The following is a 25,982-nucleotide window of genomic DNA, read 5'->3' on the forward strand; positions in this document are numbered from 1 at the left end:
AGAAGCAACAGGAATGGTTCAGAAATTTGGATGAAGTATGAATAAAATGTTTCCTGCGACAAACAAGTAAAGGGTAATAGGTATAATTACAGCGTACTTAGACTTAGTGTCTAATACAGTGGTTCTCAACCGGGGGTCCGCGGACCCCCAAGGGTCCGCGAAACGTTTTCAGGGGGTCCGTGAGAACTTCGAAATTTGCAACATAAAGTACGAGTTTTTAAAAAGTTTTTGCTGTTTATCATTGCTGTTTGGAATAGGCTTGAACATTTGCTTAATTGCCTATTGTGATGGGACAATACAAAAGCTTATTGAGATTTATCACCCGCAGGGAAGGCCTATTGTGATGCAATAGATTGCGGATTATACGAGAAGACAGCTGGATACAGTGATTTTAAGTTGCTGGAGATTGCACATAATCGCTTTCTCAGTTTCTGCTCTCGTTCATATAAAATCGAAGGCACGTAACCAACTAAATGTTGAAGACGACATGCGACTATCGATTTCGAAAACACAACCCCGTATTTCAAGACTTGTTTCTAATATGCAACAGCAAAACTCCCATTAAGTGTATTCGCTTTGAAATAAATAAAAATATCCGCATAGTTTGATGTTATTTTGATTGAATAGCGCAGTTGTGCACCAAGACTATTAAGTAAAACTAAGCAAAGAAACATTTAAGTGCAGTCTCAGAACCCTTAGTTTGCTTAAACTTCAGGGGTCCGCCAACTGCTTTGACAGCACCAAAAGGGGTCCGCCAAGATCAGAAGGTTGAGAACCACTGGTCTAATAGGAACATTTTGCGTTATGTAAGCCTAAACTGACTTACCGTTGGACTATGGCGATTTTAATAGTGAATGGTAATAATTTAGATAATTGACGTTTTTGTAAGCGATTGTGTGTTCTCTGGCTAGGAAAAATGTGTCTTGTTGACCAAAATGAAAATATTACGTGGTGTGCTTTACCGACCGGATGGTGATGAGAAACCGTTTCCTTCGAGCTGCAGTGGAAATGGTTCTAGGATGGCACACTGTGACACCGCCAGAAGGGACAGCAACTAATTCCAAAGAACCCCACGGAAGTCGTGGAGCTACACCGATTGTTGGCAGCTGCTATGTCTGCAGACGTCAGAAACGAAAACGACGTAGGCCTAAGACCAGGAGAATCTGCTTGGCTTGCGTTCAGCCTGTTTGCGACGAGCACTCAGTGACAAAAAACATAGTGTATTACTTGTAAAACCACCTGCATTAAGTTTTCTTACATATTTCTGTAATCTGTTTCACTCCACATTCGAAAAATTGTCTTTGTGTCATTTATTCTGGCGTCATTTCGATACAAAATGTGTAAGGGTACAATTGTACCGATGCCGCCTTTTAAGAGTGTACAAACAAATCGATCCTCTATGTCGGTAAAAAGAAAATATTTTTTGTCGACATTTAGTCTGCATAATCTAACACAAAAATGTAGAGATGTCAGGAAATTTTAGGTCTGTCAGGTTTCTAGAAAATATACTGTCTTAATTTAAAATTGGAAAGGTTACAATTGTACCCTTGCAGTCCAACAAAGGCTAGATGTTTTTCTTGTTAATATGTTTTGTGTAGCAGTTCTTACACCAAATCCTTCTCGTTGGTAATTGGCGCTCTCATATTTGCAGTTCGTTAATATCTTCGTTGGTGTTACCGCTTGTTATGCATTCGTCGGCTTAAATGTTGCGGTGATATTCGGCATAGGCCTATAGCAAATTTTACGTGAAGACTTTAGATTGGTTAGCACGCACCTTCTGGAACCAAGCTACAACCGTGCAAGTTAAGTCAGTGCCATAATTGCACTAAGTTCAGTCTTCAGACTTCAGCAAGATCCGTCAGGTACTTTTATCAAGCCTTACTCAACGAAGCCAGCAAACACTTCTCCAAAAGAAGGTATCAACCAGACTACCGTACCGTCCAATTTCATCAGTCAACCTATGGAAGAGTGATGAACACGAATGCGACCTGCCTTAATGTTTACTGGAAAGATCACGCCTGTCGCTAACACGCCAGAGTCAGATTAGTCCACAGTGAGTAGGCTACTCTTCAATAGACAAGTTTATATTTTCATCAACATCTTATATAAAGGAATATCCAATATGCGAATACAAAGTGATAAGACAAATAAATCACAATTTTTTATAATTAAAATAAGCAGGGTACCGCGACAAGTTTACTCGAAGCGTTTCTTTGGGTTTTGCTGAAATAAAACTCCAATACCCAACACAGCACATACGTTGTGTGCATGTTACAAATTTCATTTGATATGTCACTGTCAAATGGGTGCTGAAGCCGAAAGATAATTAATTTGATGGAAAAAAACATTACATGCGGACACCTCTCAAATGCACTGAAAACGCAGAGAAGCGTTACACTACACGTTAATTGAGAAGTTATCATATTTTTACACAAGCATACCGATAAGGCAAGATAAATTAAATATTTTCTATGTATGAATGCCGTGGAATCTGCATATAAAAGACTAAGTATTATAGGTTATGAAAATGGCAGTGAAATCACACTATTACTGCAACGCAAGCACAATAAATCGTTTAGGTCATTACAGTTCTTGACCCTTTCGTTGCAACACAGTTATGGAGCAAAGCAATTATTTCAAAAACTGAACTAGCATAAAATATTCTGTTCTCCGCAAGGTTATACATAACAAGTTCCTTGATTACAAAAAACATGATTAAACAAAGAATGAAGAAGCAAAGTCTAAAAATAAATAAACAACATGCGTAAGTCCAATTACGGATCACTGAGAAAGAGTTAAACATGTTTTTAACAGTACTCAATTATACGAATTTATACAAAATTAAAGCATACTGAAGAAACATGTCTAAAGATACTAATAAACAAACAAGTATATGCCAAACATTGACCAATCACCAATTTGTTTTGTGGGTCACATGCTTTTGTGTTTTATCACCACAATTTAAAGAGGATTTACTGTAAACACGATCTGTTTGAAGGGTCAAGGGCTCTTCCAGGCTATGCATTTGATTACGAGTTATCAAAGAAACTTGGTATTGAACAGAATTAAAGTTGTTATTATTTGCATTTAACTTTTTTGTAGAGGTTGTTGCTCGATCAGGTGCGAGCCCTTCAGGTCCAGTTGTCCAACTCTGGCGTCTCTTATCTGAGACACAAAAACAGTTACAGAACAAAGTAATATATCATCCCACACTTCTTTGTTGCTATTTATTTCACACTGTTAAAATCAAGCTTTTTAGAGTATGCAAGTTGGTTTTACAAAAAAGGCTATGCCACACTAACTAACCATCTTGTGATTCAAGAGTATCAAGTACAACATCTGGAGCCACATTTCGAGATGACAAAGACCTTTGAACATTCAAAGCCTGCAATTCCTTCAAAGTATGTTTCATGGAGGCTTCCACAGTCTATATACACATAACAGGATTTGGTCCAAAAAATAAAACAAAACTGTTAAAAATACCATGCAATAACTATATGTCCAGTAAAATGAAATGTCCAGTATTAGAAATGATGTTTGAAACAAATATGTATTCATTCAAAATCTCATTAAAATAGGCATCTAAAAATAAGATGATAACATAATTGCACCAACAGCCCTAACTACTTACAAGTCAACTCTTTTTAACTGGGTCAATATTAATTGATATTTTTCAAACTTGTTCATTATTTGCTATAAAATTAAACTGTTTTTAGCGTAAGGATAAAAAATATACATGGGTGCAATTACTAGAAACTAAAAAAACACTAAATAATATCAACAACCCAAATGCCCTTTTCAAGTACTATGTGAAAGATAATAATTAATTAAGCAATATGCTACACACATGCTGACATGTTTCAACAAGCATGAGTTATAACCTTGGCAAGGTAGCTCATTGCGATTTTCCTGTACAACAAAATAAATCATGCATCTGTGTGTGAACAATGAAGTTCAACAATAAACGTTTTCATTGCAAGCAATGGAATGAAATGAAATCTTACTTGGCTAGAACCACTGTTTATAACAATGCGAGGAGGATGGCGAGCAGCCTTTAAATAAATTAAAATACAAAGATATTGATTTTTTCCATATACAAAAATTTGTGCTGCACAATAGACAAAAAGAAAGCCACACACGACAAAGCATTGAGAGCTGAATATACTTGGACATTACACAATTATTATCCCGAAATGTGATAACTATGGAGTCGTTGTAAATTCAAAAAATAATTAATGCATTATAATTATCACTAAACTAACAATTATGAATTCCAGTCAAGTACTTTTTTCTTATTGAATGCTGGTAGCTGGCATTAAATGAAGCCTGATAAAATTAAAAAAGCTGACACCTGAACTTGGGCAGTGCTCACTTTTGAATTGTGATTGTATGTTTCGTATCTAAATGCACACAAACACTCACATGTAGACTGCAAACACAAAGGTTTTCTTGACTATATTTTAACTTGACATTATATATATATATATATATATTTTTAAATATAATATATGAAGTGAACTAACATACACATGAATCAATATAATCACACACACAGTAAAACATAAGTCCAGAAACCGGCTCGCCATGTGTTTATAAATTCAGACTACTGCACCAGCAGCACCAACCATCATACACAGTAAGAGAGACACATGGCAAAATTAACAATGAAAATATTTGGCTACAACAACACATCTCTTTCACAATTAAAAAGTAATGTAATAATTGGAAGCAAAAATGTTTTGATATGAATCTACCTGAGGATTTTCTGGATCCGAGTTGGGTTTTATTGTACTTTTACGAAAATGTGCAATTCGCTCTGCAACAGTCAATGAAAAAGGATCGGATGGATCATCAGTCCCTTCTGCATCATTCTCCATGTATTGCATTGGGTGTGATTTCTCACAGCGCTCACTGCCAGATCGGTTTACCTTGTGACTTTCTGATGGTGTGTTTTCTTATGTATAAAACGAGAGAGAATAACTGATATAAAAAGAATATGTAGAAATACATCTAAACTCAAACACAGTTTATGGAGCAAAATCAAAATGAATGCCAAAATTATGTCCACCATACTTTATGGCACAAACAATAGGAACAATGTGGGACATATTATATCACAAATTTCGACTAAGAAAATGCCGAATTGGTACAAGTATACCCACAAGATTTTCCTGTGAAAACATACATCCTGACAACAATTAAAAATGGTAATACTTACACGAATGCTACTTCGTAATGTAATACAAGATTAAAATTAACTTTAGGGGCAATGTATTTACAATAGCTATTTTAGATTGACAGGGTGCTTTTGTTCAAACAATATCAAAAGCAAAACCATTACAATTTTCTAAAAACGATATGTTTTAAAAACTTCAAGTGCATAATGTGATTAGTCGGAATAGAGAACAAATACTGCTAAATTTCATGCAAAATCTGTGTTCCTACCATGCAATGTTTTGCTTGAACCAGCCTTTTGAGAGATATATTGCTGTACATTTTGGTAGCGATCAAGAGACTTAGTTTTCAAAGGAAGGCTTGCTGCACCTTGTTTGGTACTACCTTTCGATGATAATCTACAACAATAAAGCAAAGAAATATGGGTTTATAGAACTTATTGCAGGGGTCAAGTATGGAAGCATTTTTCCAGTTTATTTTCGCAAGTGTGCATAGTATACTTATAAATTTTTTTATTGGAATCGGGTTTATACCATAGAAGTAAAACTGAAAAATTTTTTAAAGTCGATATGTTTGTATTTCACCTTTTTAGAAACATACAAATTGACAGAAACAGTTGATAAATAATAATTAGTATTAATGAATAACCATTCATATACCATTGTCACCTAAATTATTTAAAGTAGATTAGTTTCTTACTCTTGCGTACTCTATCTCTTATGAAACTTTCGAAACAACGAGCATGACCTTAATATTGTGGCTCTTAAACTGGGTTTAATTCAACCCGAATCAGTCTCTGAGGTTCGACAGAGATCAGTGCACACGCAATGTGTGTATGATGCATGTTTCAGAATTTTAACGATTCAGTGAATGCATGCAAGAAACTTGCGAGGTTCAGTATATCCAAAACGTTTTAAGAACCACTGCCCTTTACGTACTTTTTATGAAAATATTGGTTGATTTGTAATTTAATTTTTGCGCTTGCTTTTCTCGTTGTTGTTCTGGTTGTCAGTTTTTGCCTGTTTTACTAACTGTTTGAGTGCCATGGCCGTGCTCACAACCTTTCACCATTTAATTAGGTCAGGCACGCTTTCAGCTGTAACAATAAATTAAGTTACAATTTATGAAAATGTCAAAAAGTAGTAAACAGTGAACATGAAAATCCCTTCAACACATCAAGAAAACGGTTGTAAAAATGTATTGAAATTCACTAAAAAATTTGGTTGTGGGCCACATACAACTCGCATGGTTGAAAACCCTGACTTAATGTTTAAAAACATGTAAGTTTGAAATACGACATTAATTAAAATCAATTTTAGAAAGTTACGAAAAATGTCATTCATCCTACGCAATCAGGTTTATATGGTAAAATGGGGCTGTGCTAATTGTCATAATTAGCCCTTATTCCTACGTAATTCTCGTGCAGATCTGATGTTGTTATAATGGTATTTGTGCTTTATTTCATGTGTTTAACAATAAGCACTGTACTATATTTTGACTGTGTCTAGTATATGCAACTCAGTTTTGATTACTTCCAATTTACGTCATTCGTACTACAGCGCTCAATGCGTTAGTTCTGTGATTGTCAATCTAATTACGACAGTCTGTGATTTTACAGTCTACTGAACGCAGCTTTATTCTGTGCTTTGAAAACAGTAACAGTTTTGTTGAGAACCAATAATAAATGATTAATTATTCAAGACATTGACAGTTTGGTTCTGGTACTGTGATGCTTAACTGGCTATCAGGAGTTAATGAATGTGCTATCAATGGAATCAGATTAGCGAACAATCGACCAAGCAATAATTAACAACAGTTCACAACCCCAACTAGACGCCTAGTTAGCAGAGGGCAACATATGGGGTACTACAGAACAATCAAAATTTAGCTAAAATGGTAAAAAACTGACATGCTGCATGTCGCTAATCAGTGCTCATGTCCTTAAATCACACCAACAAGTAATAAAGTCTCGCAAGTACCAACATAACAAACTCACGATGGCACAAACTTTGCATGTTAAAAAGAGGTGCTAACATTAACAGAAAAGACACTGACTGATATAATAAATTCAGCAAATAATCTATGTGAGCTTAACTAAATTGTTTATAATTTTGTTAATGGAAGTTTGATAACCGCTATGTTTAGCAAGCAGAATTAAGTTTCATTGTGTGACAATTTATTTCAAAACACAAGATTTTATATTTATCTATTATTTCAATACTTTTACTAGTTGAAAAGATGTTGTAAGATATTATGAAAAAAAGTCAAAAACATAGTAAATTCAAAATTGTTTCTCTTTCTAAGTTCCAAGTTTCAACAAAAATTCTGAGAAAATAATTGTTAGGTTAAAACTATAACATAAGGCTAAAGGCTTTACTTAATACTCCATTCATGTATGATAGTTTGTGAGTCGTTTGTGAGTTTAAATTTAAAACAAAATACGAAGTTTAGAGGTTGTCATGAATACTTTAAAAATAAATGTAATACAATATCTTGTTGTGCCCAGTCTCCCTTTGTACCCCACTTTGCTTAATAAAGACACATATCATTTAATTGCAAAAGCACTATATAGCAAGTTTAGTAAAAACTTGCAATAATGTAATAACAATCACCACAAGAATGAAAGCCTGATAGATTTAATCAATACCTTCCATCTGTTTCCGTGCCAGGTGATGCCACATAATGAGCTGAAGATACAACAGGAGTTGTGCTACTCAAGCTTGATTCTGATCCTGTGCGGCTTAATAAATCTGAATTTGCATGTCTAAGAAATAACATTCCCTGTTGAAGAATTGTTAGGAATGTCACCACGAGTTATCTCGTGCTTGGCATATTTGCATAGAATATCGTCTGCACATGCCGGTAAAAGGGGTGGCGGTTGACTTAATGTTAATATTCGTTAGTGACACCAATACAAAACATTTTTTATCCTGTAAATATTTCCATGCTGAACACCCAAAAAGTTTTTTAAAAATCATGGTTTCCTAAACCAATTTTCACTTTATCAGTTTCTTCTGAGATAACCTTTCTACTTGAAATAACTTCTAGAAACGTATTCCATGCAGATACCAAATAGTATATTATCAAACCTAATACATTGCTTATGAAATGCAAGTTGAAAAAGTGATTTTTTCGGATTTATGATTTCTTGAAACACTCAGGCTACTATTCTAAAGCGCTAACAAATTTTTCGTATCTTCTTCTTTATGCAAATTTCTGATTTTCAATTTTAAATTATTTAAAATGATAGTATTTTGCTTGTAAGTTACATAAAAAATATAAGTTATGTTGGTGAGCATTACTTACCCACTGTCAAGAACTACGATGTAAGCATGAGGTACCAGGCCATCCTCACCCCTGAAGTTGCCCTCCCACCAATCAGCATTTGCTCGGCGATATAATATCAATGAATCACCTTTTTGAAATGATAACTCTCTTTCTGACCTGCCTTTGTAGTCATATTTTGCACAAGCATCCAAGAGTGGCTCAGAATCTGCAACACATCAAAAACAAAGTTGAAAAGTTTTCTGAAAACAAAAAACTTTTGATATGAAAACATGGCAAAGTAAAACTTTCATCTTCCTTTCATTAAACACCTTTTAATAATGAAGTTAATAATAATCATGCATTTATTTTTGGTGTATTAATCATTAACATCAGTTTGTTTCTATTTGAACTGAAATAATACCAAGTGCTCTACTATCAATATCGATTACCATTATCACTGCTGCTAGAATGAACACTTTGCTGGTCACTCGGACGATCAATTCCCATTGCTAAATCTAAACCAGGCCTTTCATCATCTGAAAATTCTTCTGTGGCCATTACTTTTTCATACTTAGGACCATCCATATCAAGAGAAAATATTTCTTCATGACATAGTATTATAGTCTGAAAACAATGTTTGAATGTGAATGTAAAATAGTAACTTTACTTTGAGCTTGGCTCTAAATATGTGCAGTAGTCATTGGGCAGCTTGGTTTAGAGTTTAGACAATCTTGGACAAAGTCATTATATCAATTCATACCTTGATAATTTCATTGACATTTGCTTGACAAGTGACTTGATCATATGTTTCTGGTACTGGTAGTAAAGATGGTCCAAAGCATACAGCTATATTGTAAGCATCCATCATATTTTCATCGCTGTTTTGAGACAAACTGCAATAGCAAAGAAATACACAACAAACCAGAAACCACGGATGTAATCAAAATTCGATATTAACATAAGTGAGTAGTTTATTTTATTGAATGTGACAATATACATTAGAACATATTTGCCAACTCTAATGGATTATTTATCAAAAATTGTCAGATTAGGTGAACTGTCAAATTACGTAAACAGGTAGGCTCAAGAACGTAGTGCTTAGAGCGCTAGTCTCGCAATTAAACAGCCTGTTTTCCATACTCAAAGGTGCTACTTTCGTAATGCCCTTGTTTGCTCCTGTTAAGTGGTCCTGGTGAGCAGTAACTAAGTTGAGCAATATGATATAAAAAAATTTCAAAACCAAATAAAAAATGTGTGTGTCTATCGGAAATTGCCCATAAGCTGGGGCGATGAGGAATCATCACCGACTACTTGCCATTCAAAGACATTACTCAGTATGAGGATAAAGATTATTATCATTGCATACCATACCAGGTAATAACACACTGAGACGCATGTTTGCGCAATTTGCATGGGTTAATGATCTCCTTATACAGTATATAAACACACTTGTTCCCACAATCCAAAAGAGTTTACTAAAAACAAGTTCATAAAATTAAAATGTAAGTTTTCTCACATTATAAATTACTTATGCACACATTTACGCAGAGTACATTTCGCCCCAGAGTCATTGCAAACAGTTGCAAAATGATCAGTGCATGTTGAAGATCACGTTTGAAAAAAATGACTAACCCTAATGCTTACTATCATGACACTCTTCATCAAGGCTGTGCTTGTCTATCCAGTTAATGTTAACTATCAAGAAGAGAAGTAACAGCACACATACTCGGCAAACTCCAACATCCATAGTGAAAGGTTTTGACTTAACACAGTTCAAACATTAGGACAGTTGTACAGTGAGTTAATGGCTACTAGTAAGCTACCATCAATACCATACTATTGCAGTACTCTCCAGCGCTTATGTAGAGGGACTCATTCATAAGCTTTTCGAGGTCAACAAAGCAAGCTTAAACATCTTTTACATATCCCCAAGACTTTGTGAAAATTAGCTTATGAGTGAAAATTTCATCGGTTGTGCTACGACCAGGGCGAAAACCACAATGTTTGTCCTCAATATGTGATTAAACTACTTCACTGTATTGCTTTTCAAGACATTTGGCATACACTTTACCAGGTAGAGAAAACAGAGAGATGCCCCGGTAATAATCAAAAAACTTCTGTTGTGTAGCGGGATGTTGACAGTGATTTGCCAATTGATTTCATGGTGTTCTACCTGAACACAACGCCATTTGACACAGGTGGGTGAGCCAGAGGGTTCCTCCTCGGTCCATGTCTTCAACATTTCAGGTCGATTTTCATCACACCATTCAATTAATGGATTTGGTGTTTGTACTGCTTAATTATTTATCGAAACCATGGTGACACACTAGTAAGAGATTTTCTACCCAATAACCAGCATAACAGTTCCAGAGCCATGGTGCTTAGTTGAAGAGATGCCTACAATATCTAAGTAATATCGTTTGGCTTCTTCAACTAGTTCCGGCTCCTCTCCTGTTAAGGGAACAACATTTCAGTTTCCAACTGCTAGTCTCTGACAGATTTGTGAATATATACACATTGGATCGCGAAGAGTACAATTATTTCGCGCTGTCAGCAGTCAACCGCTCAAATGTGTAACAAACACATCAATGTGTTTTTATTTATGGTTAACTTGTGGGGGAGAAGGTTGTTTACTATACGAACATGCTCCTCTGCTTAAAACTGAAATGCAACTGTGGTAACCACACAGCAAACACACAGTATGACTGACATTCTTGTGCACATTAACAGTTTTTCATTTTGAACTACTTTCAGCCTGAACTCTTATTTTCGACTTGCTTTGATAACAAAGCCCTTTGGAAACAAATTTCCTCCAGTTCAGTTTGAAAGTTAATCGAGGCAATCTCCGCCACGAAAATGCAATAATCTATAGAGAAAATAGACCGTGGATGACAAACTGCCTAATTGAAAAAAAAAAGTTTTTTATAGGTAAAGGAAAGGTTCTGAAGCAGTCAAACTAAGCAAAGCCGAATTAAACTGCTAAAGTACCAAGGTAAACAAAACCTAGTTAAGTAAGTTCTACTGTAACACTCTCTTTACAGAAATCGAAAAGAAAAACGAAAAATATTAATCTGTTTAAAAATAAGTTATTTCAATAATCCCAGGCTGGACACAAGAGAACACAAGCAACATACTGTAAAAGGCAAAATTAATGTATGACCAAGCAGACAAAAAGGTTGCTGGCAACGCTACTTTTGCTGGACTAATTACGCAAATTTTCTAACTAAACAACATAATAGATGATGTATTTTACAACTTACTGATTAAGAAAAGCAAACAAATATCTCATCAAAATCAGCACAGACTCTGGTACGTTTAGAAGAATTTGTCGAATACGAGTGCTGCGTTCCTCAGTGTTTGATATGTCTGCAAAAATGTAAGCAGTAAAATTACAAACAAATTACATGTACAAATTACAATTTCCTTATTCAAGCATATTGCGAAATATCTGACTGGCACAGACGCTTGTTCAAATAATAAAGATTGATATCATTAAATTTGTAGCAAACGATAACATGTAATTGCAAACGTTAAAAAAATAGGCCAAAAGTTCATGTAAAAACGTTATTTTGCGGGCAAATCTTCAAATCGATTTGTGATTAGTCTATACATAGCCTGTATGTGGTTATGCTTATAAAACTGGTTGTTATTTATTTTGAATCCCACCACTGTTGCTATCCATGCTGTGCACTTTGTTGAGCGAAATGGTCTTTGTAACACATCCTCCGGTGCCGTAGTACTTCGAGAATAATCATACACAGATTTACTTCGTTCAAAAAATTTATAAAAAACCCAGGTTTCAGTAAAACTTTTCCGGGTTCTGTTCGTTGGACATTTGTGCACAAATTAATATTACATAGAATAGAGCTTACAATTCTGCCCCCAGTATGCTGTGGTGACAACATGCAGCGAACCTATTTGCTGATATGAATATTGCATTATTACTTCATTGTTACTAAAGCATTGGGCTGAAAATTTCAACTAACTGAGAAGGAATTATGACACAATCGCACGCAGTGAGACTTGGCATGTGTTGAACTCAACCTTTCTTGATACTAATTGCATTTTTCCAGATAAACCAGCAATGGATAGGTAGTTATGAAGTATTAAGAATTTTGATATTTTGTAAACACTGATGGTTATCGACTCAGGGTCAACTACCGTTCTCAATAACATTGACTGCATTCCATAGATGGTTGTAGATGACAACTGTTAGTTTGTATAGGTAATGTTGAAGGCATCTTTGGTAAACGAGTGGAGAATGTTCTCCATGTAGAAACTTCTCGTACTGAAGGTGGGGCTTGGAGGGTGCCACAGCTTGTAATACCCGATCCAAACCTCACCAGATTGGTTATGTGTCAAAAAGAGGGCTTCTAAATAATAGAATCCATTGTGGAATGCAAAACAGATTTTGTAGAAAAGGATAAAACATTTCATCAAATTCAACTTGTCTATCTCGATCAGTCTACAAACTTTTCAACCCACCTTAATAAGTTGTGATGAAGTAATTGGTTGTTACTGTAGTTATTTGGTTGTTGTTATTTCTAATTTTTTTATTACTAAGTCAGTATTTTAAACATTTGTATTTCAACATTCCTGAAATTAGGCTATATTTCAAGCATCAATTTAATCAGTTTAATTACCACTTTTAAATTAAAGCAATGCTTTTGTTTTTCCTTTTCTAAATGTGCGATGTGTGCTCTGAGAAAATTTGTGAGTGTACCGGAATAGTTTGAGAATCATCGATATGCATGAATGTAGCACTAGCAAGTAATGTGTAAGTAGTCTAATTAAATAATGCAAAAATTAAATCAAACATTTGATCATGTTCATCATAACGTAAATTGGTACATAAGGACAAAAACCCTCAGCATGCTGTAAAACCAGGTAAATTGTTCAGAAATGACTTACGTGCACACTGCACAAGATCGTCAAAGACATAAGACGGAAAAAGATTTTCATCAAGTTGTCGAAAATACAGTTTGAGCAAACCAGCAACAGCATTAATTTCAACTTTATCTCCCTTTTCGCTTATTGGATTCTCATCTTTTTCAAACTGTAATTTCATTTCGGCAATATCCTAATCAACAAGTTTAATAAAAATACTTTACAAATATAAAAAATATTCAACGTTAACATAATGCTTCAACAATGTACTAGATAAGTTAAAACTTCTGATTTGAATTGAGGTAACAAATTGAGTAACAGCTTTAACTGACAACCCGAAGAAACTTGTCTAATTTTATTGAATACCTTTGACCAAAAAACGCAAACTTTTAATATTACCAGTAAACATGAACAAAAAGTACTGTTACCTTGCCAAGCAGAATTTTTTAACATAAATAGTAAAATTTTGAGGAGCATTTTAAAGCAACATTTTCAGAAGAAAACCTGATGTGATCCTGGAACTCGAAATATCCCTTGATGATGTAATCCATAGAGATTAATAGACCGAATACAACTTTCCACCACAAGAGGAATTACACCACCAGAATCCTATACAATTACAACAAAAGTATGAAAAACTAGAACAACATTTTGGACATGAATAAATTAGTGAATAAAATATTCCTAATTAAATATCAAACTACAAAACCATTATTCCTTATGTTAACATAAATATCAAGTAAAAATATTACCTTCTGAGACTTTTTTGATGGCTTGAGAACAGATGCTTTGCTGCATAAAGTTATAAAAGGATGTGATAATAAACAAAAATAAACTTCATAAAAAATCCAAAGTTTTTATGATACGATTTTTGACGTTTAAAACATAGTTCAAGGATCAAAATTGTCATTATGTAATTTTTTTCTAGCTATGAGTTGTTAAAAAATGTGTAATTAACACGTTTGATTGCCAAAGTATGAAATAACGAATTTTAACTTGATTACCATCTTGCCACTAAAGTTAAAAACATGAGTTTTCTCGTCTTTTCTCATGCACCAAAGCCTGCATGGCATCTGAGACGAGAACGAAAAAATTTGCTGGCAATAAAAAATTGTTTTTGAGAAAAAATGTCTCAAAATTTTACAACACACAAATAAGCATGGCTTGGCATATGACACCAGGGGCAAATCAGGCCTTGACAGTCTACATGTTATCAGGACATATTTAGATATTTGACTCCTCTGCGAACCTTTCCCGACTGTGACTGAGATATGGTTTATTTACACAGGCATTCAAGACTAACAGATTTGCATGTTTTCAGCAAAGAGAAAATGCAGATTAGATTGGAGATATGTCTCGATAGTTTGTCAAATCATGTTGATGAGTTAAATTTGAGAAAGATTTTAGGTACAACTGCAAAAAAGCTGATATACTGAAAACAAATTGCACACTTTTGAAAGAGAGACAAGCTGGGTTTAAAAATACTTAAAAAATAAAAACCACAAAACTCCTTATTTTACTGTGCAAATAACCCAAACAGAGTGAAACATTATAGTGATTATGCACTTTTTTCATTGGTATGGTGTACATACTGTAAGCAATTGCATATTTAAGGAGGTTGCTGTTTTATTAACAGGCTTTAACATAAAAAATTCCTAAAATAATGTACAACTATACTGGGGTGGATGCATTTAGTTAGATACAGTTTCCCTTACCTGGTAAAGGGTAGTACTTCAGCCAATGGTGTTTCTGCAACTAAAAGATAAACATAAAAATCAAAACTTTTAATTTAATGTAGAAAGAAACTTCATCACCCTGCAATACATGGAGGATAACTAGTGGCGTTGCCGTTGTAATGCCCTCTGGCAAGGCATTACCGACGCTTACTCCAGTTCAGTAGTCCCAGTGGACAATTCTAAATTCAGGCAATACACAATAAAAAAATATATAAACGTGTGTGTCAACCACAACTTGCACTAGTTCAAGGCTAGGTCGGTAACCGGGGCAATGAGGAGTCATTGACCAGTGTAAGTCGTGCAAAGACTTTATCAACTTTCGGAGGACATAGATTGTGACACCATACAATATTATAAACTTTGACATTAAGCACTATGAAAATACATAAAATGTTTTACAACAACGTGACTTTTTAAGTAAATAAATTAAATAACTAATAGCAACACAAGTAGTAATTCATAGAATCCTATGATAATCTGCTAACCCTTAAGTAATGAATCTTCTAATGTAGAGTGCTTTGAATTAAGACGACGAAGTTGGCTGCTTTTTTGAATATATTCCTCAAGTTTCTATAAATACAGTTTTTAGAGGTAAGCCTTTACATGCTATTGGCACCATGATTGAAATAAAACCAAGTAAATTGACTGTTTAAGTACTCTGTGTAACCTGTAAATAGTAAGTCTCTGTATCCAGAAGAGTTTCCCTAATTTTTTGAATATCTTTGGTAACATAGTGTGGAGTGGCAGATGCATATGAAATTGATGGGATGGACGCAGAACCACCAGAATCATTTGAAGAATATGTGTGATTAAATGAAGATGCTACATCACAATTAATACTTGTACAAACTTGGTCATAGGAATTTGTGGCAGCTCTGAAAGTTTTTTGAAGCTGAAAAGTATAAGAAAGTAGTCACGAAGATGTACTTGTTTACTCAAAAGAAATAGCAATTTTTGAATATAACCAAAAAGAAGCTAATTAGAAAGATTGCATTCAGTTGAAAAAAAGCACATGTCCATTCATAAATACAAAATAAAAAGTAAATTTACACTTGATTGTGCGTAATACAAACCTCTTCCACATCAACAGACATCTGCTTCATGGTATATTCCATTTCTGCAACCCGCTTTTTAGCTTCTTTTCTAACTTGAGGCAGAAGTAGAGAGACTTGCTTCAAACTGTCCTCAGAATGACTACTGCTCAAAAATTCTCCAGGACAAGTAAAATGTTTGCTGTGATTTTCCAAATATCTGCAATTTCATAAATACAAAAAAGATCATGCAATAAGACAGGGCAAGAGAGAATATTGGCTATTAATAGTAATTGGTTGATATGTCCTTTTTAATTGCCTATGTGGCTGTATGGTTAAAACACAGTGAAGATATTTTTACAATGGAATTTGTTTTGGTGCAACAATCAAAACCTCAAAATAATCTCTATCTTCGAATGGAAAGATAACAGAAATAACTAATTTTTAACACATTTACACAATACAGTAGAATCCGCTTATTATGACCATGGATAATATGACCATTCTGGTATGGTCTCAAATTTTGCCAAATAAAATTCTCCGTTAACCATTAACAGTCTTCAGATATCATGGCCACTTTTCCATTGCTTTCAAAGTTTTCTATCAACATTTCATGTCAATTATGAAACATAACAGTGATAAATGTGCTGGGTGTATTCTCAATTCACCTACTGACATTGAATTTAATTTTCTTTCACCTCATTTTCAAAATGATTTCAATCTTACAAATTTTAAACCAATAGCATAAACTTGGTATAGTGTTGGGCTAAGTAAATAAATTTAAACTTTGTAAATATCATACTATGGTTGAAAATTTTTCAAGACCAATGCACACAAGATCTTTTAAATCTCCGAAAATGTTCACATTATAAGCAGAAGAATATGATTAAAAAAGCTACAAAAGTACTCTACCTCATTTTATCTTGAGATTGATCAAGGTCACTCACAAACTGGTTCATTTTCTCAATCCCTTTAGTTCGAGATAATTGAGCAGCAGTTTCAGCATCAGAATATGTGGCCCACATTCGTTTCATTGCACTATGGCAACCCAAATCCAAAACCTATGGAAAGATTAATTTAGATAAACTGAGCTTCACAATCAACAACAAATTTAAAAAAACAAGCAATATCATGTTAAAATAATTCCTTTGCCACTAATTCATAGAAAACAAAAAAATGTAATAAACTTCAAACTTCATATGCTTAAATGACAAAAAAATTCCAAATGATGCTGTAAACTTGTCAAGTAACTAACAATGAAAACAGGCTGCAAAGGTACATAGATGGAGGAGGATAAAGGATGTAAGGTGCCTGTACACTGAATGTGACTGAGTGACACAGTAACAAAACCAAATTGCAACGAAATAAATCTCAAGTGGTATTTTTGTCTATGGCGAAATCCTTCAAACAGACAAAACTCACGAAAGTAACTGTACATTAATAAAAGAACCGCATAATAGAAACAGTAAAACGAATCAAAAATTAAGCCAAATAACTCAGTTTTTAAAGTTGAATTTGTTTCACAACCCCAAAATTGTAATTTGGTGTTTTGTTTCTTTGAAACTATGGGTTGCAACCCATAGCTTGAGAAGCCCTGTACTAGGTTACGAGATAGAAGGCAGTGGCCCACAATAAGTTAGAAAACTTTCAAATTTTCCAGTTCAGCTACACATTAGCCCTAGGCTACTGTTATATCTCATTATATACAGTAGGCTACATGAACTAAACTAAAATTATTCTATTTTGCTTGTTAGTAACTAAAGAAAATGGTATAATGCCATATTTCAACTTAAGTCGCTTCATCCCGTACATTTATTCCTTGTCTTTAAAATTAACATGCAGGTGTGATCGATAACGCTGTTGAAATGTACGCCAGGTGCAAAACCAGTCACAAGGCAACCTTGAATCGCATACGGCGGTGCAAAAAAACAAATACGTTTGTTCCCGTGCGATTTCTTGCAAATGTGTTGACGTGTGGCAATGGCATTCAGTGTACAGACAAAATTTATCACAACGCAAGCTACCGCAAAAAACGTTTTTCATGTAACTTGAATGCAGTATGCAGGCAAGTTAATTTAAAATAATTCTCATGCATTCAAAAAAGATGTTTTTTTAATAAAAATGCTCATAAGACGTATACACAAATGCTTCTGTGTGCTGCATACTTACGTTTAACAACATTCCTATATCTTCAACATAATACTTCTTCAGCGCTGCATTTGTTGCATCTTGTTGCAGCAAGTACTCGTTTTCTGCTTTTATAAATTTAAGTTTGCTTTCCATGTATTTTTCAGCTCTCTAGATAATAAATACAAACATGTATGATAAAGAATACAATGACTTAACACAATGAAAATGTTTACCTTAAAATTTAGTTAACTCAAAATAACTTAATAGGTCTTGGCCTTTATAGCGATATCAGCTATACCAACTTCAAATAACTCAAACTAAGAAAACTTATAGCTTGTCAGCTTTGAGCTTAACAATCTTTTGATACACTAACATGTATTTATTACTAACACTTTTAGTAATTCCAGTTTAAAAACAGAATTGTTGTGACTTGTCTTTCATACAGGTATCAAAAACATGCAGTACCATAATACAACAATACAAAAATTGACGGCAAAATATACTGGATAGTAATGGTTGTTTCTAATTTGAGAAAAACCAATACACAAAATCAAACAAAAGAAGAGTATTATGAGTTTTTTCAGAATCATTGCTGATCTTGTAAGTCAAAAGAAGCTAAGGCCATGAAACTCTAGAACAGGGATTCCCAAACTGGGGTCCGCAATGAGAAGTAGTCTTTAAAGGTTTGAAGCAGTTTCAGAGGATCCGCAATGATTGTGATTCGATAATAAAGCTATTTCTCATCATCATTAGTCTTTTGTGACATCATAAAGCATCCATTATGCTGAACTACCGACTATCAGCATATCGTTCGCATTAGTTAGAAAGTTGTTACATTAGAAAGAATCGTGACTGTACTAGTGTACTACAAGAAACATGGGTCAACTGATCCTTGAACGGAGGAGCGACTGTCGCGATGTAGATGTAGTAGCAGACTGAGTGGGTAGCATTTAGTAGATAGGAGAGTTACTGTCAAGTAACCCTAGACTTCGTCGTCGGAACCATTCATACTAGGAAACCACGACTTGTAGAAAGCAGAGCTCAGTTCCTTCACTTTTTCAGCTATTAAATTTAGTCTTATTTATCAGATTTTAGTTAATTTTTTTCAGTAAATTATATTATCAGCATTGTAAGATTATTATTGCAAATGCCTCCTAAAAAGAAATTCAGATATGACGATTCATTTATCCAATTTGGGTTAATCGTGATAAACTCTGGTGGAGAAGAAAAACCACAGTGCGTTTTGTGCCATAATGTTTTGGCAAGCTCTTCACTAAAGCTGTGCAAGTTGAAGAGACACTTGGAAACGAACCATTCTAGTTTGCTACACAAAGGCGTAGATTTTTTCAAACGCCATGGTCAAAGTTTAAAAAATTCCAGGTTTGATGGCATTGGAATGTTTTTCAAGGAAAATGTAGCTGGTTAAAGAAAAATCCCCAAATGCAATTGGAACACACTGCGTTCTTCATCGTCAAGCATTAATGGTCGAAACGATGCCCGATAAGTTGCCATGCGTTCTTACCACTGTAATTAAAGCAGTGAATTTTATAAAAGCGAATGCTCTTAATTCCCGTCTTTTTCAAGAATTGTGCAAAGAAAGTGATTCTGTATTTCAAAATCTTTTGCTTTATACACATGTCAGATTGCTATCAAAGGGAAAAGTTCTAAAAAGAGTCTTCCTTTTAAGGAAAGAAATACAGGAGTTTCTGAGAGAGCGGAAACTAGAACTACACAATAACTTTTCTGACAATAGTTTTTTGATGCTTCTTGCATTTTTGAATCTGTCAACTTCGTCAACCTGGCCCTGCAAGGAAAAGAAATAAATGCTCTTCACTCCCATGATAAGTTGACAGCCTTTAACACGAAAATAGTGCTGTGGCGTTCCAAATTGGAAAAGAAAAACTTTGCCCCTTTTCCAGAGCTTAATCAATTTTTGGATGATAACGAACTTGAAGCAAATGATGATATTATTAAAGTGATGAAACAACACGTGTCCATTCTCAGTGAAGAAATCTCACATTATTTTCCAAATTTACAGGAATTTGACAAATTGCACCTTTTCATTAACACCCCATTTACACTCAAGTTGGACGATTTACCTTCAGAATCAAATGAAATTCAAGAAGAGTTTATTGATACGATTAACGATGGTGGCGCAAAACTTCTTCACTGAAAAATGTGCTGCAGTGACTTTTGGATAGAAATGTCTTATCCACATCTTTCCAAGATGGCTCTAAAAGTTCTCGTTCCTTTTGTAACCACCTATAAGTGAGGCAGCCTTTTCCACTCTACTCAATATGAAAAACAAATACCGAAACCAACTGGATGTAGTACACGACATAATTGCAAAGGGCCCACCAGGCAAAATTTTTAGAAAAGTTTGGGAACCGCTGCTCTAGAAGCTTACTAACAAGAGAGAGACACAAAATCAAAAAGCACCTGTGTGTCAATGCAAGCATTAGGTGGTGACCTATATACCTTGACGTTTGAGCAACCACCAGGTGACGGACTTTTATAATAAAGGCATGATGCTAACGCAATTGAAAAGGCAATTTCCTTAACTACAATACAATAAATATTCGTTGACTTTTAATTAGCAAACGATTAGTTAAATACTACCCTTAGCAGACCATGTCATGCAAAAGATTTGAAAAGTATTCCCTATAGGCCTATATGAAAGCATTGACACTAACAGTTTTAAGATTTCTGCGAAAGCATTCCTTTCACAAGTAAATATATGATAAAAAGCCAGTAAATCTTGTAAAATGCTTTAAAGTCTGTGTTTAATTTATTACATTGTCATAAGCATTGTTATGTCAAGTTTGAGTTTTTTGAGAAATTACTTTGGACTTTTGTTGTTTCAAGAATTTTGTCGAGCAAAAGTTACAAAAGTTGAAATGCCTAACAGGCGCAACTACTCTGAAAAATAAAACTAAACTGCAGAAGCTTGTCTTTCAGGTTTGCTATCGTTTTACAACATTTTTCTGCTTTTATGGGGATTACACTTTGCTTTAGGTCTGTTTTTTGTTTGCTTTTTGGTCTTTTGTTTGCCTTATGCATTATGAATAACCTTTATGAGTGTTCGTAGAAGTTAAAAATCACTGCATTAATCAATGCTGTAAAACTTTAAAATAATCAACATTTCTGCTCATTAAAAGCAAAAACATTATTTGTGAAATGAAATTTGGGATTTTACAAGAATACATGCTTGCATGGTATAATAATAAATGACATTGATTCCACCATCCAATTTCTATGTTTCTTCCCACTGTAAAAGAAAGCTGCACAACATTTTCACACGCACTTGTTGGAAATATTGTTATGATAACGCTCATATGTCTACGTTGCACAATACATCGACAATAATGTTGTAAACATTAATGGTTTTATCGTTAGTACATTGACAATGCTTTTGTTCAGTTTTACGTGATTGCTGTTCCTAATTTATAAAACGTAATTATCAGTGGCTGGCTAGGGTGGGTAATGAGTAGAGTTTACATGAAAAATTGAAATTTATCCCATTTTCTTTTGTAAAGCTAAACTTTGTATGATCGTATTTTGTCATTGAACACTTGCTTAACTAAGCCACTATAATGTTTTAAACCAAATGCTTGCAGTTTGATAGTTACATTGATTTTTTTTAAATTTTTTATAACCGTTACCACACAGTGTGGGGTGATATATGTAGGCTGTTCTACTTTTAATTAAATAAATGCAACTTCACATCTACATTCATTTCAGCTGATTTATTTTGGGTAGCATGAGTATAAAACTGACTTAAAAAAAAACACGAACGACCTTTGCTTTCTGCTGGCTGCATATGTTACCACAAGTGGGCATTTAAGTCAAATACTAATTCTTCTCTTCAAGTGGGTGTTGGGTCAGGTAAAATTTTCCCATAGACGCTGAAAAAGGGGATAGTGGCCACATATTGCCACATGCCCAGGCCACGAAAACAACTTTCTATGATTGACAATAGAAGGTTTGTAAGTATAAAAGTTTATGGTGAGCTGTTTACCATTGTCAAGTATGTTTCTGACCTTTCGGACATATTTCTTATCATTGAAATCAACCACGAACCACATGTCTTTGTTTACTTGTTGTTTCTGCGCACACTTCACGCCTTTCATTATGTTAGAAACCTCCTGTACATTGCGAGTCTGCAGTTTACATTCTTCTGTTTCACAACAATCTGTCGTGTTATTGTAGATGATTTTGAGGTTTCCAATTTCATTTTGAGAGCTGGATTCAATGGCTTTTCACTTTTTATTTTTTAAAGTCTTCTTTCTACTTTGTTTAATTTAACTGCTAATTCTTCTCGCTTGGCTTTTAATTTGCGGTTTCTTTCTTTACCTTCCATTCTTAGTCTTTCTATACTTTCTTCTCTTGTGAGCACTTCACCTATTTTGGTTTGAACCTGCTTTGATTTGCTGTTATTTATAGCATGTGAAGTAGATGGTGAAACCTCTGGACTCACAGCTTTCACTGCAGCAGTGAGGCGTCTTATATGTGAAGCAGTGCTGTCAGTGCCAGCTTTGGTGTCTGATGAAGGCCCTGTGCACTTTGGAAGAACCCTCCCTTTATCTATTGGATGTAATCCACTATCATGAAATCCACCAATTGCCCAGCTGGGCTGCAATTTTTTTATAAAGTAAACGAAGCAATGTAGGAAATAGTTTTCAAATTCTGCTTCCATCATCAGTTCCGTTTTTTTTCAGGACTTGTGCAAATAGTTCAAAAACAAGGTGGCAAATTCTGCTGTTAATCCTTTTCCTCTCGCTTATGTTAGAACTTCTGTCTTATTTCTAGACAACTTTTTGCCTATGCCTTTTTTCAAAGCTTAACATCCACTCTCTTCCTGGCATGCTGTTTGTAAATCTAGTTTCAACTCCCTTTTCATCTAAATATTCCTTTACCAACTATTTTACATCACGTCCGTCCATTGCAAAACTACCTTGAGAGACAGCAATTATTTTTGTAACAATATATTCTTCCTCACTTGCAAATAACACATGCTGCATTCCAGAGCCATGACACTTGAGATCTCTTGTTACATTTCGCCTCAAAGTTTCAAAAGGAACATTGCGGGTTTTTGTCACTGAATAGTCTTGCTACTGCTGCTTCTAGTTATTCTCTTCATTACTTGGTTTTAGTCTTCCTCACATAGTGACGTGGCATACTCATGCAATTAAAAAGTCTAATAGACCACAAAGTTTACCTATTAAAGTAGCCTTTACATAATCAAAACCTAAATGATTAAAAAATTGTGTAATAAAATAAGCTACTTAACAGGCAAGTTGTCGATAACTGCAGTAAGTTGGGAAGACTATCTTGTGAGTACCAGTAGCTGATGTACTAATACAGTTGATTACGTTGGTATTATTGCATGAAAGGTTTGGTGTTCTTATCATCGAACAGATCTTTGGTTACCACTTATCGGCTATTACATTGTTGTGTCTCTGAGAAAATCAGTTTATGAAACTTACCTATGCTCACTGGTAAGGTTTATTAACAATACCCATTTCACCCCAGACCATTTTTAAAATATACTCATTTCATCCCTTTTAGAAAAACACATTTTTTTCATGGTACAGTTTTGAAAGCATACCATTAGAACTTCTATCAATACAGCAACTATAAAGGTAAAATAGGAAGTTTCAGTTAAAACAAACAAATAGCTGCAATAAAATTTGGTTTTCGAAATGTATTTTTTAGGAGTTATTGAGGGCATGTTCTTAACAGAAGATGTTTCACTGGCTACAACAGATGTGGAGTTGATGTTGTAGAATTTAAGAAAACATACATATACGATAAGAAAACATACTTGTAGCTTTACCCCAAAACCAAGCGTTGAATTTAGAACAATATAACAAACAGGTTTTGCATAAAAATGTTTTTCTAAAAATCTCCTTTTTTTCTCCACTTTTCCTCCGTCCACACTTCCTTATTTATGATGGTCGAAACCATTCCTTTAGTGGTAATTTAAGGCCTAGCACTATATCTGAATTCTAGTAGCTGCAGTAGTTGGCACCACACTTTGCAAAAATTAGGTTTTAAAATAGGCTTTTTTCAGCAGTTCATAAACCTCTAATATCCTTTGTGGCCTTGCATTTCAGACTTAAATGATTATTCTGTAACATTTTATCAGCATGAATGTTTTGAAATTTATGGGTTTGTGGCATACTTGAGTGCAAATCTAGAACAATCTTTAATCGGGAGTGGATTTGTTTTGTGAAAAATTAAATCGGTTATTGTAAACAGATTTATATAAGTTTCATGGCATAAGCCAGTTATAGTGAGTGTAAATAACAACTCCACCCATTTTCACATTAACCAACTGCATTGATAACAAAGAAGTTGGTTACACAAATAATTGACACTCTAAAAGTGAAATGACAAATTATGGTACCTTATCTTTCAGTTTCTCCATTTTCTTGAATGAAGTTGACCTGCGAATCTTGGTGTCAACTTTTGGCGACTCTGATGACTTGTCTGTTCGTTTATCAAACTAAAAATATTATTTAATATTACTTTTTTACAAATCACACAATGAATAATAATTAATGATTGGTATTATTAACACTAGTTTAAACCTTTTAATTAAGTAGCAATAAACATCAAAATTTGTTCTCATATGACCCTGCCAAATTTTTCCATAATATAGTATATCTATGCATCAAAACAAAGGAACTGCAGGAAGTCCTACTATAACCTACTAAAAGTTTTTTGAACTTTTACTTTACATAAGTAGTTGGTAAGTAAGTGCAGGACAGTGCCGTTTCACTGTTCCTTAAAGTGAAGGGCAAGTCCAAAAACGAGTCGTGCTTAAAATAAACAATAGTTGCCAGTAAGTATACTGGAGAAAGAATTTTTAATAATGTGTTGTGGTTAAGCAGTTATTGTATCCTAAATTTGACTTCTTTTATGACAAAGATGGCGGTCATTATAACGTCACCAGGTTAAAATAACATGCTTGATGACTGAGGTTTGAATTAGGTATGGTAGTAGTATAGGCGAGGTAACGCATTTTGAATGAAATATGTTCCCATAGGAGAGTGATTAGTAGTAGGTAATGGTAATTTTTAGCATAGGAATGTCATGTAAGACAGTACACTATATGATATGTATTAGTCAAGAATTCTTGCTTTTTACACCAGTTACCGGTACTGTTACTATTCCTGTTTTACACTTAAGTTCGCTTGAATTGTACAATTACGAGCCGACCACAAGAAACATTGCCATCTCCGTCATAAAGAAACAGCAAACAAGTTTTTACCACCTTTTAATGGCAATAACTGCTTAACCACAACACATTAGTAAAAATCCTTTCTCTAGTATACTTACTGGCAACTATTGTTTGATTTACGGTCAACTCGTTTTTGAACTTGCCCTTCACTTTCAATGTTTTTGAGTCAACACCATTGAACATCTTATGAACCTATTAACTAAAAACATTCAGTAATAGGAAAAAGAGTTGTCATTGGTATTTTATTTTACTTTATTGAACTTCTGGTCTAAGCATTTGAGTAACTTATAAAACGATTTGTGGTTTACTAGCTCTACCCCTACATTGGCCACTCCTGGTATAATTAAATGGTTAAACTGGAAGCATGGAAGCACAGGAAAATAAGCAGCCCGATTGAAAAATTGCCAAGGACACACCACTGCAAAAATGCCCTTTGGCAAAACGATAATGACATACTGTATATTCTTGTATAGTGATTCAGAAGAAAAAATGTCTAATTCAGACAAACTA

General features: G+C 34.3%; 1 protein-coding gene and 1 long non-coding RNA gene across 3 annotated transcripts in view; one reads left to right on the top strand and one right to left on the bottom strand.

The window, feature by feature from the left end:
• The first annotated feature begins 111 nt into the window (after window positions 1-111).
• LOC143470720 (uncharacterized) lies at window positions 112-600 on the top strand. The gene is made up of 2 exons (XR_013119392.1): window positions 112-207; window positions 329-600. It is a non-coding gene; the product is annotated as an uncharacterized LOC143470720 (long non-coding RNA).
• Window positions 601-2,068: 1,468 nt separating this feature from the next.
• The window catches only part of LOC143470131 (SLIT-ROBO Rho GTPase-activating protein 1-like), a 32,822-nt gene continuing 8,908 nt past the window's right edge, over window positions 2,069-25,982 (bottom strand). Inside the window, exons 5-24 of one of the 2 annotated variants that reach the window (XM_076968042.1) lie at window positions 24,636-24,734; window positions 18,266-18,394; window positions 17,009-17,157; window positions 16,139-16,316; window positions 15,733-15,957; window positions 15,551-15,635; window positions 15,045-15,084; window positions 14,082-14,121; window positions 13,834-13,938; window positions 13,354-13,522; window positions 11,703-11,808; window positions 9,203-9,335; window positions 8,892-9,066; window positions 8,482-8,668; window positions 7,823-7,939; window positions 5,446-5,573; window positions 4,755-4,954; window positions 4,005-4,052; window positions 3,307-3,427; window positions 2,069-3,165 (exon numbers count right to left, since the gene is read on the bottom strand). In XM_076968042.1, coding sequence (XP_076824157.1) covers window positions 2,912-3,165; window positions 3,307-3,427; window positions 4,005-4,052; window positions 4,755-4,954; window positions 5,446-5,573; window positions 7,823-7,939; window positions 8,482-8,668; window positions 8,892-9,066; window positions 9,203-9,335; window positions 11,703-11,808; window positions 13,354-13,522; window positions 13,834-13,938; window positions 14,082-14,121; window positions 15,045-15,084; window positions 15,551-15,635; window positions 15,733-15,957; window positions 16,139-16,316; window positions 17,009-17,157; window positions 18,266-18,394; window positions 24,636-24,734 — 2,688 coding nt within the window. In that variant the 3' untranslated portion in view covers window positions 2,069-2,911. The remainder of the gene's footprint in view (window positions 3,166-3,306; window positions 3,428-4,004; window positions 4,053-4,754; window positions 4,955-5,445; window positions 5,574-7,822; window positions 7,940-8,481; window positions 8,669-8,891; window positions 9,067-9,202; window positions 9,336-11,702; window positions 11,809-13,353; window positions 13,523-13,833; window positions 13,939-14,081; window positions 14,122-15,044; window positions 15,085-15,550; window positions 15,636-15,732; window positions 15,958-16,138; window positions 16,317-17,008; window positions 17,158-18,265; window positions 18,395-24,635; window positions 24,735-25,982) is intronic. The other variant, XM_076968043.1, reaches the window with a different exon arrangement.

The sequence above is a fragment of the Clavelina lepadiformis genome, chromosome 9, assembly GCF_947623445.1.
Source record: "Clavelina lepadiformis chromosome 9, kaClaLepa1.1, whole genome shotgun sequence".
In the NCBI taxonomy this organism is placed as follows: Eukaryota; Metazoa; Chordata; class Ascidiacea; order Aplousobranchia; family Clavelinidae; genus Clavelina; species Clavelina lepadiformis.